This window comes from Martes martes, assembly GCF_963455335.1.
Source record: "Martes martes genome assembly, chromosome: 10".
Lineage (NCBI taxonomy): Eukaryota > Metazoa > Chordata > Mammalia > Carnivora > Mustelidae > Martes > Martes martes.
In genome coordinates, this window is record NC_137898.1 from 96,857,959 (window position 1) to 96,874,837 (window position 16,879).

The 16,879-nt window shown below is 38.7% G+C and overlaps 1 protein-coding gene across 1 annotated transcript; it reads right to left on the bottom strand.

Moving 5' to 3' along the window:
• Window positions 1–2,411: 2,411 nt before the first annotated feature.
• Window positions 2,412–15,962, bottom strand: LOC308350942 (uncharacterized protein; the record flags this gene model as incomplete). Its single annotated transcript, XM_080816384.1, has 3 exons — window positions 2,412–3,370; window positions 4,123–4,341; window positions 15,026–15,962. 3 exons carry the CDS (start codon window positions 15,960–15,962, stop codon window positions 2,412–2,414), a joined length of 2,115 nt encoding a protein of 704 aa, XP_080672510.1.
• Window positions 15,963–16,879: the final 917 nt, after the last annotated feature.

Here is a 16,879-nt window from a genome sequence, read left to right on the forward strand (position 1 = left end):
GTTTGGATGTCACTGGGTAGATTTTACAGCATTGGGATGGAACACAAAAATAAGTGGCTGCACAATGGCCACAGTCGCCAAACTGTGGAAAGAACCAAGATGCCCTTCAACAGACCAATGGATAAGGAAGATGTGGTCCGTATACACTATGGAGTATTATGCCTCCATCAGAAAGGATGAATACCCAACTTTTGTAGCAGCATGGATGGGACTGGAAGAGATTATGCTGAGTGAAATAAGTCAAGCAGAGAGAGTCAAGTGTCATATGGTTTCACTTATTTGTGGAGCATAACAAATAACATAGAGGACATGGGGAGATGAAGAGGAGATGGGAGTTGAGGGAAATTGGAAGGGGAGGTGAACCATGAGAGACTACAGATTCTGAAAAACAATCTGAGGGTTTTGAAGGGAGGGGGATGGGAGGTTGGGGGAGCCAGGTGGTGAATATTAAGGAGGGCACATATTGCATGGAGCACTGGGTGTGGTGCATAAACAATGAATTCTGTTATGCTGAAAAGAAATTTAAAAAAAAAAAAGTGGCTGCATATATAGCAAAGCACTAGCTGGAGAATGTTGGCTGTTGAAAGAAGCTCGGTGATAATGATCACTTGAGTCTGTGAACAGATGACTTTGAGATTCTCAGTGTTTCACTGATCACGAGCCCAGTGGTGTTGTGGTATATGTGCAAGAGTGTCATTCACATCCAGCTAACCCGGAGGTTACCCATCCAATAAGATAAAAAATCTCTGAATCTCCTTTTTCCAGGATTTTTCCAGATTCTTCCAGGGATTGTTGGAAGCCTATTGCTCACTCAAACTAGGATTCATTATCTAAAGGAGGTTCTCTGTTTCTCTTGAAACTTACCTCTTTACCTCTCTCACTTTCTAGCTTGTATATAGACTAGCATGCACAAAGACTTATGCATTTAACCTTAGAAAATTAAAGAACTCTAGAGGTATAGCAGTTAACGTAGTAATAAATAGCAAAAGAAAACATAATCCTGACTGAGCAAAAAAATAGTGATAGAGCAGAAAGAATAAATGTAGAGAAACCAGAAATCTTATGATTTTTCCCTAACTTCCCCACATGTTTGTTGTTTGAGCTTAGAAAATAAAAGAGAGGGGTGCCTGGATAGCTCAGTTGTTAGGGCATCTAACCCTTGGTTTTGGATCATGAGGTCATGATCTTAGGGTTGTGAGATCAAGTCCTGCATTGGGCACCACACTCAGCAGGGAGTTGCTTCCCGATACCATTCTACCACGTGATTTGCCACGTCAACCCATTAGATTTCAAATCTACTTAATTTTGTTTAGTCTCTAAAGCATACATGAATTCAAGATACTTGAATATCTTGTTTCAGGTACTTCTTGGCTATTAACAGGACTTAATGACTTTAAAAAATCAGATATTAACAAGTTACCTTATCTGTGTTGTGATTTACAACAGAACAAACTCAGAACTAGTATTTCTTAATCCTTGTATAGGAACAACAAAAGATGCTACCAATTATCTTAAAGATCCTCAAAGAATTCTCCAAAGTTACACTTAATTGAACTAAAACCAGAAAGCCATATATATCACTTAAAGTTTAATGGGTGAAGACCACATTGGATAAGTGCTGGTTTTCATACAAATATTTTATAGAGGGAAAGCAATTACCAAGAAAATTTTCAAGGACCTATGAGGTAGCAGGCATTCTGCTATTTGGAGATATGGCTGTGAACCATATATGCAGGGGTATCCCTTAATGGAGCTTACAGTCTAGTGTGAATTTGCACAATAAACAGACCATTACAAGCTGGGATAATAGATATCAGAGCAGGAGGATATTGGATCGGGTACAATAACAACAAATTCATGGGTCTGTAACTCAGATTTTCAAGTTCTGATTAGGTTTCTTAGGTTTGAAATAGAGGAAATAGTTCAGAAAAAGAATGTATGAGGTAGGATATGGTGGGAAAGAGGCTTTCCCAGACCAGAGATGCAGAAGCTAAAAAAAGAGGTCCAAAAGCTAAAGATTACCTCATCATATTGCTACAATTTTCATTGTCTTTACACAGGAAAAAGGAGATTGCGAACCACTGCTTGAAGTTACTTTCATTATGGCTGAGAACTGAGTTTTTATCAGTTGTACAAAGGACAAGGGGAGGGGGTGATGGTAACAGTATTAGTGAGTGGGTCTCTGTATCTAGATCATTCTTAGCACTTTCGGTCTATGTCTCAGAGATACTCAGAAGAGAAAAATCCAGAGAGCAGTGACATCAAAAGGCTATAGGTGTAAGAAATAATGTCAATAGAATCCCACTAAATGAGGCTGTATATTGCCAAATGGGCTAAAGTTAAACATATCAATTCATACAACATAAGAGACAATGGCTTAGGCTAATAAAAGATCCTCATGTTATTTCTGATCACAAGAATATTCTCTTCTCTAACACTTTCTTCAGGGCAACATTGACATCCTTATTCCGCAAGCTATAGATCAGGGGGTTCAGCATGGGCACAATGATGGTATAAAACACAGAGGACACTTTCCCTTGGTCCATGGAGCTCACAGATGATGGCTGCAGGTACATGAAGGCAGCAGATCCATAGAAGACAGCCACAGCTGAGATGTGGGAGCTGCAGGTGCTGAAGGCTTTGGACCTGCCCTCAGTGGAGCGGATGTGGAGGATGCTGGACAGGATGAAGGCGTAGGAGCTAAGGATCGTCAGGCTGGGGGCAAGGATATTAATTGCACTGAAGACTAGAATCAGTAATTCATTGACATGGGTATTAGAACAGGAGAGTTTTAAAAGGGAAAGAAGATCACAGAAATAATGGTTGATCACATCAAATTTGCAGAAATGAACCCTAAACATGCAGCCTGTATGAACAGATGCACAAACCAGGGCTATAACATATACTCCCCAAATCAGGGAGAAACAAGCCTGATGGGACATGATGATATTATAAAGCAAGGGGCTACAGATGGCAACATAGCGGTCATATGCCATTGCTGCTAACATGTAACACTCTGCAATAGCAAAAACAAGGAAGAAATAGAGCTGAGTCATGCATTCAGGGTAGGAGATGACATTCATCTCTGTCACAAAGTTCATCAGCATTTTGGGGGTAATGACAGTGGAATGGCAGAGATCTATGAAGGACAAGCTACTGAGGAAGTAGTACATGGGGGTGTGCAAGTGAGCGCTGAGCCCTATCAGCATGATCATGCCCAGGTTCCCCACCACCGTGACCACGTAGATTCCTAGGAAGAGGAAGAAAAGGGGCAGCTGGAGTTCTGGTTTCTCTGTTAGCCCAGCGAGAATGAACTTGGTCACTGTGGAATGATTTCCTGCTGCCATTTTCCTCTGAGTAATTTCTGAAGGGAAGAGAAAAAACCATAGTTGTTACAAAAAACTTCATTATCTTTCTCTATTTAGAGTAGGGTGCCCCATGTAGATGAGTCATGGTTTAGATATCCTCTTGGTCTATAAGATCATTTAACTCTGAGTCAATTTATGTAAGTAGAATTCATTGTGGTTTAATGCTTATTAAGCTTCATTTCCAAAAATAATAAATGTATTTCATATAAAAATAGTTATGTTTTGGGGCACATGGGGGTTCAGTCAGTTAAGCATCTGCCTTCAGCTCAGGTCAAGATCCTGCAGTTCTGGGATCCAGCCCCAAGTCACACTCCCTACTTTGCTGGGAGCCTGCTTCTCCTTCTCCCTCTGCTGCTCCCCCTGCTTGTGCTCTCTCTCTCTGTCTCTCTCTCTATCAAATAAATAAATGAAATCTTTTTTTAAAAAATGCTATATTTCTAATTACTGAAAACTCGGTAAGTGTTTGTTTTCCTATTTTGACATTTCAATGATCATCAAGCCAATATTTCTAAGTGGAGACTTAGAAACGTAAATATTTAGAGAAGCCAATGTAAATGAGTCCCACTGGCTTCATGACAACTTGGGAGCACTCAATACCAAGGGGAATAGCCTGCAATTAACTTCTGGTAGGAGTGGACAGAGGCCTTATTATTTTCAGACCTTTCAGTTTTAAAAATAATTATCAGGAAATCTGAATTTCTATATAAAATCTTCGGATGTTTCAATATTATTAGGAAGATGAAACAACACCTACAACCATTGTTGTATGACAGTTTGGGCCACCGGGACTGGCCCACCGTTAGTGGGTTCGTGGTCCTGGACCAGGTACTTCGGCCTTTGCTTGAAAATGCAGTATGAGTAGTGGTTAAATGGCGGGCCTTAAATTCAGATTTAGAGACTATCATGCAGTTCCTAGCTAATACAGTTTTGACTTTGACAAGTCGAACATCTCTTTGAGTCTTGGCTTCTAAATCTGTGTAAGAGAAATAACAATATTACTGACCTTGTAATAAGCTGGGAAAGACTTGCCAATCAGAGAGTGAACATCCTCAGTTATTGTGCTGTCCTCACCTATTAACAGTTCATCAGTTGCAAAATAAGTTATCAACTACTCACTTCAAGTTACAGAAAGAGAAATTTTCTTTTGAAGCAGAAATGTTATTATCTCAATCCTTCTTTCTCTGCCCTTCATCTTTTCTACAAAGCAGAGGTATAAAATTAGAAAAGACAGAATTACAAATGTCCCCCCATATTCATTCAATGGCAAACAGGTGGTTTTATCATTATATGTGCCCAAGAGAGTTCATGCTCTCTCTTGCTCGCCCTTAAATAAATAAATAATAAATTTTTTTTAAAAAGGAATAAATCACGAATGCCTGCAAGAAGACACATCTCAAAAACATTGTGTTTTTTGAAATAAATCACACAAAATTTACCTTTAAAATTTGGAGCTATTCATCAGGGTAGTTAACTAGAACAGTGGTTTTCTTTGTGTGAGTTGGTGAAGCCACTTTGGAAAACAGTGTGGAGATTCCTTAAGAAATTAAAAATAGAGCTTCCCTATGACCCTGCAATTGCACTACTGAGTATTTAACCCAAAGATACAGATGTAGTGAAAAGAAGGGCCATCTGTACCCCAATGTTTATAACAGCAATGGCCATGGTCACCAAACTGTGGAAGGAGCCAAGATGCCCTTCAACGGATGAATGGATAAGGAAGATGTGGTCCATATACACTATGGAGTATTATGCCTCCATCAGAAAGGATGAATACCCAACTTTTGTAGCAACGTGGATGGGACTGGAAGAGATTATGCTGAGTGAAATAAGTCAAGCAGAGAGAGTCAAGTATCATATGGTTTCACTTATTTGTGGAGAATAACAAATAACATGGAGGACAAGGGGAGATGGAGAGGAGAAGGGAGTTGAAGGAAATTGGAAGGGGAGGTGAACCATGAGAGACTATGGACTCTGAAAAACAACCTGAGGGTTTCGAAGGGGCAGGGGGTGGGAGGTTGGGGGAGCCAGGTGGTGGGTATTAGGGAGGGCACGTATTGCCTGGAGCACTGGGTGTGGTGCATAAACAATGAATTCTGTTACACCGAAAAGAAATAAATAATAACAATAATAAAGAATTTTTAGCAAGGGACTGGATTTATTTAATAGATATCACTGATTTTATCCTTCTTCTTAGTTTTCCTAAATTGAAATTTCATTGTGTTCATCCACTTTGAAAATGATCCAATGTGTTGTGTTGTTTTTCATGATGATTTCTTTAACACTAAAAAGTATTTTTGGGGGTGCCTGGCTGGCTCAGTCGGTTAAGTGTTCTACTTTTGATTTTGGCACAGGTCATAATCTCAGGGTCTCGTGTGGGGCTCCATGGAGAGGTTCTCTCTCTCCCCCTCCCCCTGCTCCTCCCCCTGTCTCTCACTCTCTTTTTTTCTCTCTCTCAAACAAATAAATAAATAAAACCTTTAAAAAATATTTTAGATTGTGCAGAGATTTCTGCTTGTTTACTCCTAAAACTGGCAAACTATGGTACTTCTCTTTTTCCTTAATTTCTCATTCTAGAAGATTTTCAATTTCATTAATTTATTTAAGTAAACCAACTTTTAGCTATGTTGGTTTTATGAAATATATGTTTATTCTACTTAGATTATTTCTAATAACTATTTTTTTCTTTATTAATGTCTTTTTTTGAAATAATTATATTTCTTAATTCTTATTTTATTTTTTTCAGTGTTCCAAGATTCATTGTTTACGCACCACACCCAGTGCTCCATGCAATACATGCCGTCCTTAATACCCACCACCAGGCTCACCTATCCCTCCACCCCCTTCCCTTCCAAAACCCTCAGTTTGTTTCTCACAGTCCATAGTGTCTTCATTATGATTTCCTGTTCTTTTCCTAACTTCTTGAAATGGATCTTCAGCTTTTATTTTTTTTTCTGATATGTACATATAAGTTATACATTTCTCTCGAAGCCCAATTTTAGCTGCATCTCACAAGTTTTGATATAACAAATTTAGTGTATCATTTCTGTTTCATTTTTTCATTGTCCCATGGATTATGTGGAAGTGAATTCTTAACTTTCCAAAAGTTAGGTTTTTGCTTTTTTTTTTATTTGTTGGTTTGTTTTTAACTAGTCCTATTTTTAAATGTTTGTCTTAATTTCATTATGGTCAATGAACATACTGTGAATTATCTAAATCATTGCAAATCGCTTAGAATTCTTTATATTGAAGCATAAGGTCAGGGATTTTTTTTTTAAAGATTTGTTTATTTTAGAGAGAGAGAGCAGGTGAACAGGGGCAGGGGGAGAGGGAGAGGGAGAGAATTTCAAGCAGATTCAGTGCTGAGCAGGAAGCCCAACACAGGGCTTGATCTCATGACCCTGAGATCATGACCTGAACCAAAATCGGGAATCAGATGCTTAACTGACTGAGCCACCCAGGGGCCCCATAAAATCAGTTTTTATAAGTATTCCCAACGGATCTTAAAATATGTTGTTTGTTTGTGGGAGGCCTGTGATGCATATCATTTCATTATGTCCACTTTACTAACAATCTTGTTTAGACTTTGCATATTCATAGTGATTTTTTTGTCTGTTATTCTAATAGTTATTCAGATAAGTGTGTCTGTGTCTCCCACCAAAGTTTCTGATCTATTTATTACTTCAGGCCTTAAATTAAAACCTGTATTGTTATGGAATGGCCCCCTTTATATTTAGTAATGTGTCCTGGTTACAGTCTCCATTGTCTGATATTAATACATTATCATGAGATTTATTTTTGGCTAGTGTTTGCAGAGCATATAATTTTCCAACTATTTATTATTTCTGTGTATTTTTTTGAAAGAGGCAACAAATGAAACAATTATTTTAAAATAGCATCACGTAAAATAGCAACAGGTAAGTATCAAATACTTAGCATCAACTCTAACAAAATGTGTGCAATGTTTATACACTTAATCTTTTAAATTATTTTGAAAGAAATGACAGAAAGCCTTAATGAGGAGAGAAATTTACCATATGCATGGATTAGAAGACTAAATTGTATAAAGATATCCCTCCCAAATATAGGGATAGATCAACATATTTTATTTCCCAGATAATTACTTCTAAACAGATAATCAATATGTTAAGACACCAATAGGCTCCTAATGGGATCATTTAGCTAATTCTGATCATCTTACAGATTTATAGAAAATATCAGCTTAGTCTGATATTGAAGGAGAATTAAGATATTGATTCTCAATAGGTTACAAAGATTGCACTCTAGAAACTCAAGCACATTTTAATGTCCTAGCTTTCATCCTCTGTACCCCTTTCTCCTGTTTCAGAGGAATTCTGTGTCAAGGTCCATACTTCAGTTGTTCAGTGTGAACATGACACAGACACAAGCATACCTTGTTACTTCATATAGGCAAGTGGCACAGGTGAAAATAGTAATGAGATGTGGGTAACACAGAGTACTGTGGGCTGGTTTCTCTACAGCCAGATGTAGAAGACCATATTTGAACCCAGAGTGTTCAGAGATTTCTCAATATGGTTGATCGGAGCTATCTAGGGAGATCACAGTACTTACAAAAAATGATGAATGTAAACATGATTATGATGAAAAACAAAAGTTCCTGAATCACCCTCCCTGTGCTCTTAGTCCTGTTTCTGAGAGATGACCTAATTTCGGCAGGATAGCTCTGATAAAGTTTTTTTCTTTCTTTCTTTTCTTGTTTTAAAAAGATTTTCTTCATTTATTTGAGAGAGATAGAGAGAGAGAGAGGTGGTTCGAGAGAAAGGGAGAAAGAGAGAACTAATGGGGGGAGGGACAGAGGAAGAGGGAGATGCAGACTCCCCACTGAGCAGGGAGCAAGAGAGACTCCATCCCAGGACCCCGGGATCATGACCTAAGCTGAAGACAGATCTTGACAGACTGAGCCACCCAGGTACCCTGATAAGATTTTTTCTAAAGGTTACATCCACAGCTCTAAATAATTTGTTCATGTTGCTATTTCTAGAATTATCAACTTTGAACATTAAACAAACTTCCCATATTACAGGTGGAATTCCTTTTTATTAAAAAGTTAAAAGTGGTGACTACCACCTTCTACCTCATTTCTATATCTGGTAGCTGGATTCTATTTTTGATGTTTTCTTAATCACTTTTGGATCTTTAAAAATATTCTCAAAACTTTTTATTCATAACTTCCAAGATTCTCTCACTTCATCTGAAGAGATTTTGTTTGTTTTGTTTAATACAGAATTTCTACTCCTATCCTAGACGTTGTGAATCAGAATTTCTGAGGGTAAGAAAATTTACAGAACTGAACTTTCTAAAAATAAAGTTAGAAGAAAACAAACAAAACTATCACAGTAATTCTGGTGACTGTTCAGAAATCATTGGGTTAAGTAATTAAAGTCAGCCTAGTGGTTCAAATGGAGAGCTTCAGGACTTTCTCTTTTTTTATTTAATTAAGTAAACATTACTGGGAGACAGCAAAATGCCAGGCACTGAGCTAAAGGATTACCAGGACAATGAATCCAGACACTGAAAATAGTCCAAACAAACAAGTTAAAATATGGTGAAGAAAATAATTGTTAACTTCTAATGTCAGTTTTAAAAAAAATTCTTCAGAAACAAGATATGGGGTATGAAGGTGACTCCTATGAAAACATAAAATAAGTGTATTTCTTATTAAATCAATATAGCCCATAGAATAGGGGTTGATATGAAAGGTGATGGGAGGTGGCTCAGTCAGTTAAGTGTATGCCTTCGGCTTGAGTCATGATCCCGGGGTCCTGGGATCAAGTCTGGCTTCGGGCTCCCTGCTCAGTGGGAAGTCTGTTTCTCCCTCTCCCTCTGCCCTGCCCCCTACCCCACCCACCTTGCTCATGCTTGCGTGCGCTCTCTCTCTCAAATAAATAAAATTATTTTTTAAAGGCAATGGGAGATTTTTACTTCATTTATAAAAATGCTAGATTGTGATAATGAATAAGACCTATATCATAGATCACATAAAACCTATATCATAGCTTCCCCACCCCCAACTCAAGTGCCACAGAATTAGAATGTCATGAAATGATCACAGTGGTGCTAAGGTATGGGTTTTAGCCACTACTTGGGGTAGTGTGGATAGCCTCTGAGCTGGTCACCAACAGTCACAAACTGTTTCATCCATTTACCCCATTATGCCATATCAATATTAAATATTCAGTGTGTGACATGAGGCTAGGAAGCTCTGTGCTACGCTTTTCTCTATAGTTCTGTATTAGTTATGAGTGTCCTTTTTTGAGGAGGGACATTGACAAGATAAAGGGCATTCAGTAGCTGTCAAGAGTTTGGGAGATACTTGAGAGTAATGGGATCACTTGCAGGCATCTTTATATAACCTTAAAAAAGCAAATGGGAGAAGAGTTTCCTGTGTGTAAATGTTTGAAATATTATAAGAATATACCCTTTAACCAATGTAAGGAAAAATATTCTAACATTTGAGTTATTCGAAATGGAATGAGCTATTTGTTACTAGTGATAAATTACACTCAACCATAAACCAGATGATGATCCACATTCAGGGGCACTGGAGAAAAGATTTCCTTAACTGAATTTGTGATAAAGTACAGAAACCCACACTCTTTTGCCTCTCTCCACCCTTAGTTCTTGTATCCTCTTCCTCTGACACAAAACACTTGGCTTCTTTCAGTTCCTGGAATATGTCATATCTTCTCAGCTGTCTACCTTTTTATTTGCTATTTTTTCACATGAAATGGCTCCACTAACCTTTGTCTCTCTGTTGTCTGTTAAATATTGTTTTTCTTTTCAAATCTCTTTTAAATTGAAGTAATTATGGAAACGTTCTCCAATTCTTTATAATTGATTGGACCTTTCAACGAAATTCTCAGAAAACTGCCATTTCCAAACAGCACATTTTCAGACTTGAACTACACTGTAAGTCCGATGATGGACCAAATCAAAAGTATTCTCCTTTGTGTCCGAAGTCAAGAGCACAATGTTTGGCACATTATAAAAGGGTTGAAATAGCATTTTATGAACCAGTCAATCCATACATGCATTAAGGAATTTTTGCCTAAATTCCAAAGTAATTACTTCCAGACTTCAGTAGGTCTCAGATCACAGGCTGAGATGAGCACACTCACCTTTCTTCTTCCTAGAAACCTCAATGCCAAGAGGAGAATGCACTCATTCTTGGTGCTGGGAGTCCTAGGAATGCAGCACTGCTGCTGCTTTCAGTGCTGAGAGGGCAGGCACAGCCACTGGTCTCAGAGCCCCCTTCAAAGCTGGCTTGTGTCACCGGCCAGCATCTCTAACTGTAGGTCTCCAACCTGTGTTTCTCCAGCTTCAGGGTAGCAAACTCCTCCCCTCCACAGGCCCCTGAACAGTTCAGATTGCTGTGCTCTGAAGGTTGGTCCCAGACGTAGGCATGCCAGGCACCAAATGACCTGGAGACGAATACTCTGGAGAATTTCCATGTCTCAGGGAACAAGCTCTTGAGAAAAGAAGCAGTTGCAGTTGTCATTTTCCAGTTATGTTGTTTAATTTGTCCTTCCAGAGGGACTCTTTGGTCAATTCTGAATTTGTCAATTAGCGCTAAAGATTTGTTCATAGGATCATCTGAGGATTTTTTTTTTTTTAAATGTCATTCTGATCCAGCAGGTCTGAATGGGATTTCAGCTTATGCATTTCTTACAAACTCCTAGCCTGGGCTTTTGGTTCATAGTCCCCACTGTGAATAGCAGGCTTTAGAGAATCAAGGGACATACTGACAAGATACGTATCTTATGCCGAATAGGGTTACAAATTTTAAAGTAATGAATTAAATCATTAATTCCTTGCACAAAATATGTTTATTTTATGCTTAAATAGGTCATATGCTTACTTGATTCAAAAGTCTAATCTATGTATAATTGAATTTTGAGGTTAGGGGACAAGAATTCAGAATATTGATGTAATATTTGCTTTTTTGGTGGTCCTTGTTATTAATAATCTCACTTACTAAATTGTGCATTTAAAGAAAGTGTTTTATTATTAAGCATCTCTTGTTTCATATTGCTTTTTCTTTCTTATATATTTTCACACAGTTTTTTCACAAACAGGAATATTTGAAAACACATCAATATGAATCAAGGTAAATTGGATGCTCACAAGAGAAGGGAAATTCTTAAAATATGGCTAAATATATCGGGTTCAATTCTCTTTAAAGGAGTTTAAGGTTGGGTTACATTAGATGCACATTTTAGATGCACATTTCAAAACATCAAAAGTTTTATTTTTAATCTCAATACCTAGGGTGCACTCCAGATCAATTACATCAAAATTTTAAAGTCTGATGTCAGATATCAATATTTGCTAAAAGCTTCTCAAACTTTAATGTGTACAGGAATAACCCAGGAAACTTGTTCAAATGCAGATTCTGAAATAGTAAATATAGTGTATGGCTTAAGATTATGCATTTTTAACCAAGTCTCAGGCTATTCCACTGTGGCTGGACTACGGACCACCTTAGGAACAAAGTGTTAGATGATCTCTTATTGCAAATCCCTCCCACTATAATTGTTTCAGATGCAAGCAAGGTCCCACATGTCCACACATCACAAATCTTCTTTTAGCTTTGGAAGAGCAGTGGCTGCAGGATTCTGGGATTTTTATGGGAGAATATTATGGGCTGAGAAAGCCACCTTACAGGTGAGCAGACTTAGACTGTTTCCTTAGTGTGCTGAATAAAACAAGTGGGAAGAGAGCTGGAACTGGGTTAAAGTCAGACATGGGAAGGGTATGAACAGATCTTTCTAAAAATGATTGTACAATAATGAACATTATTGAGATTCATAGAAGCTCAGTTTCCATTCTGGGAGGATGTATGTACTGATTCAGGAGAGAATACATATATAAAGAAAGAGAAATGAGGACACAGAAAGTTGGGATGTTACCAAGGCTTACATGTCCCAGTTGTGTTGCTATGAATTGTTACCTAGGGTTAGTGAGCACCATCTTGAGAGTTCTACCATCCTCCTATCTAGTAACCCAAATGAGAATTGTGTGTTCATCCTCATACTCTCCTGGCCCTTCAACTCACCTCGATTCAACCATGTCTGAACAATCTATTTTTCAAAAATCTCTTGAGAGACTCCTTCCTTCTAGCTCCACTGTCACTGCATACAGTTTCTTGCTTAGAACGATGAAATGGCTGCTGATGAGTCTTGATTCAGCCTTAATGTCTCTCTACCCATCTTTCACACCACCTTAAGTGTGATACTACTAACATACAAAACTAATTGTTTCACTCCCTGCTTTAAAAATGTTCAGCAGGGTGCCTGGGTGGCTCAGTGGGTTAAAGCCTCTTCCTTCGGCCCAGGTCATGATCTCAGGGTCCTGGGATCGAGTCCCGCATCGGGCTCTCTGCTCAGTAGGGAGCCTGCTTCCCTCTCTCTCTCTCTGCCTGCCTCTCTGCCTACTTGTGATCTCTGTTAAATAAACAAAATATTTAAAATAAAATAAAATAAAAACATTTAGAAGCTCCCATCACTAAAATAAGGAGTGATGGGGGCTCCTGAGTGGCTCAGTTGGTTAAGCTTCTGACTTCAGCTCAGGTGGTCATGATCCCTGAGTCCTGAGATGGAGCCCCACATCAAGCTCCCTGCTCAGCGGGGAGTCTGCTTCTTCCTCTCCCTCTGCCCATCCCCTCACACCACTTGTGCGTTCTCTCTCTCTCTCTCTCTCTCTCTGATATAAATAAATAAAAATCTTTTTAAAATTTTTAAAAAATAAAGAGTGTTATCTTGTAGTGATCCAGAGGTGATTCATGAGATGTCCTCTGTCTACTTCTCTCTTTTAGTAGCTTTACATATTACCCAAAATATGACATGATTTTCTGGGTCTGTAGAGGTTTTTCCCCTCTTTCTTGAAGAGACCATTACCTTTCATTTAATCTGTATTTTATATAGGAGCTGTCGCTCCAGTAATTCAAGGGTCCACCCACCAGGACTCTTTTTGTTTGTCCTGCGTGAGTCCATTTGTGTCTGTTGGGCAGAGCACTGGACTAGGACTCATGCCTAAGACAGGAGCTGCAACTGTAGCCATTTTAGCAATTTTCCCTTCCACTTTTTTTTTTTTTTTTGACTGATGAAAAAGTCAAATAAAAACTGTGAGGACTTTTTGAAAACGAATGCTTGACATCACTGAATAAACAGATAATGGAATACAAAGGTGGTAAAGATATATCTTTCTGTCCTAGATTTTGAAAGCATAGGTAAACACTGCAACTTGTTCTATCAGCACACAGGCCGTTGACCTGACAACAATGAGGTGGAGGGTTTGAACTACGAAGACACAAAGGACAACTGAATGTTCAAGAATATTATGTAAATCTTGGGCGCCTGGGTGGCTCAGTGGATTAAGCCGCTGCCTTCGGCTCAGGTCATGATCTCAGGGTCCTGGGATCGAGCCCCACATTGGGCTCTCTGCTTGGCGGGGAGTCTGCTTCTCCCTTTCTCTCTGCCTGCCTCTCTGCCTACTTGTGATCTCTGTCTGTCAAATAAATAAATAAAATCTTTAAAAAAAAATGCACTCTTTAAAAAAAAAAAAAGAATATTATGTAAATCCATCCCTACAAGGTGTTCAAGGCCCAAAAACAGAAGAACAAAATATGGAAGGACAGAAGAGATGTTTCAAAGAAAAAGCTGACATGAAATGGCAACTCTTTCTCAATTATCGGGCGAAAGAGCAGGAGCCGCCTGAAAACAACACAACTGAGCAAGATATTTGGCTTCCGTAGCATTTACTTCATACTCAGCTGCAGCATCACTGGTATAAAGATAAGACAAAGTTGTTTGTGCTGCTCTTGTAAAAAAAATGTTGTCCTCAAGTGTAATAACTTGAAACTCTATGATGAGAATGAGACTCTACAATTGAGTCTCCATATTTGCAATTTTCTGGCTTTGATCAGTACAGGTTTGAAAGATTTCGATTGTTTTCATTTTATTAAATGAAATAAAAGTGAAAATAGCATTTAAATTCTAGGAAAGCATCAGTCACATACGGGAACTAGGGATGTGTAGAAGGAAATTCTCAGGATGTCTTAGACCTATCTAGAGCCACCTAGGACCAAAGTACTACTCTGAATAAAATTGTGGGTCCTGGAGTCAATTTTTCAGGCTGATCATTTATTATGATTGGGACCAGGGCAATTAGCCAAACTAAATAAACGTCTATTTCCTCATTTTTCAAAGGGAAATAATACTAGGGCCTTCCCTTAGGGGATACTGTAAATACTAAATAAGGTTATTCACTTAAAGTGCTGGGCACACTTGTTGATATTTCATAAACTCTCAACAACATATGTTACAATTATTATCTTCATCATCATCATCATCATTCTTATTTGTGTTATCATTAAAAATAAAACTAAGGCTCCTTTCATACTCAAGAGTCTTTGATTTTATTCTTAGTATTTCTCCACTCATAATCACTCCAATAAGCTTCCAAGGAATGGCCTGGAGAAGAATTTAGGAGATGTGTTATGTGGGAGAATGTCATTGAATTTCCAAACATCTGAACAATAAACTTAATATGTTACATATATTAGCAAATTAAAGAACTGTTTCTGACATGACATCATGATATTGATTCTATTCATGAACATTTTCTACTCTCCAGGATTTTCTTCAGGGAAAATTTGACATCCTTATTCCGCAAGCTATAGATGAGGGGGTTCAGCATGGGCACAATGGTGGTATAAAACACAGAGGACACTTTCCCTTGGTCCATGGAGCTCACGGATGATGGCTGCAGGTACATGAAGGCAGCAGATCCATAGAAGACAGCCACAGCCGTGATGTGGGAGCTGCAGGTGCTGAAGGCTTTGGACCTACCCTCAGTGGAGCGGATGCGGAGGATGCTGGACAGGATGAAGACGTAGGAGGCAAGGATAGTTAAGGCAGGAGTCAGGATGTTAAATGCACTCAAGACTAGGACCAGTAATTCATTGAGGTAGATGTTGGAACAGGACAGCTCCAAGAGTGGGAAGAGATCACAGAAATAATGGTTAACCACATTGCTCTTGCAGAAAAGGAGTCTCATCATGAAGCCCGTGTGGATTGTAGATCCAATGATGCCCAAACTATAAACTCCTACTGTGAGCCAGAAGCAGAAGTGGGAAGACATGATGACGTTGTAAAGCAGGGGATTACAGATGGCAGCATAGCGGTCATAAGCCATTGCAGCCAGCATGTGACACTCTGCAATAGCAAAAACAAGGAAGAAATAGAGCTGAGTCATGCATTCAGGGTAGGAGATGACATTCATCTCTGTCACAAAGTTCACCAGCATTTTGGGGGTAATGACAGTGGAATGGCAGAGATCTATGAAGGACAAGCTACTGAGGAAGTAGTACATGGGGGTGTGCAAGTGAGAACTGAGCCCTATCAGCGTGATCATGCCCAGGTTCCCCACCACCGTGACCACATAGATTCCTAGGAAGAGGAAGAAAAGGGGCAGCCGGAGTTCTGGTTTCTCTGTTAGCCCAGCAAGGATGAACTCAGTCACTGTAGAGTGATTTCCAGGGTCCATTATCTCCATAACAGATTCTAAGTTTAAAAGAGAGAAAATGAAATTCTGTGTAAGTGTGTGTGTATTTGAGTCTGTACATAGGTGTTTGTGTGAGTATATGTGAGGAGAATAATTCCATGGAGATCATGATTTTGTTCCTGACTAGAGAAATTTCATAAAGCAGGGATCTCTTGAGTCTTTACTGCTCATCAATTAGTGACTCTGGTTGAACTGGAGAAGGAATTATAGACTTCAAGAACCTCATAATTAAGATATTTCATAAGTTGTTAAGAGAAAACACCAATTTCTATATTTTTTAAGTCAATCAGAAGGGACATTACTACTTCTATTTCTGAGGACTCTTTCTTCTCCTATGTTCTATATGTATATTATATTAATGTCGTGCTTGTCAAATGACAGTTTCAATTTATTCAGAATAGCATATGTTTTCTATACTGAGTAGATATACGATTCATAAGTCTGCAAAAACTCATTATGCTACTCTGAGCTATTTTCCTTACTAGTACCACAACTCAGAATAACTGAAGGACTGAACAGCTCCTGATATCTTTCCACCAGAGAATCTCTCCTCTATCTGCCCCAGCTCTCTTCCTCTAGGCCTATCACCCCATGAGCAGAAACATAACTGCTTGACAGACATCATGCTGATATCTCAACAGCTTTTCCCAGAACAAGGAACCATTCCCCCTTCTAATATAGATCATCCCAGTGTGTAATATAATGGCCTCAACGGAGGCCATGTATTCATTCCACCAATGTGACCAGGGGTACAGTGGTCTATGATGGTCTAAGCAATTTGGATTTCATGGTTGAAGTGGTGGAGGTAAGAAAATTATTCATATTCTCAAAATGTAAGAAGGGTTTTTTAAAACAAACTCTAGGTGTTACTTATGCTGGTCTTCTCTTAAGTCACGTATTTTGCCTGT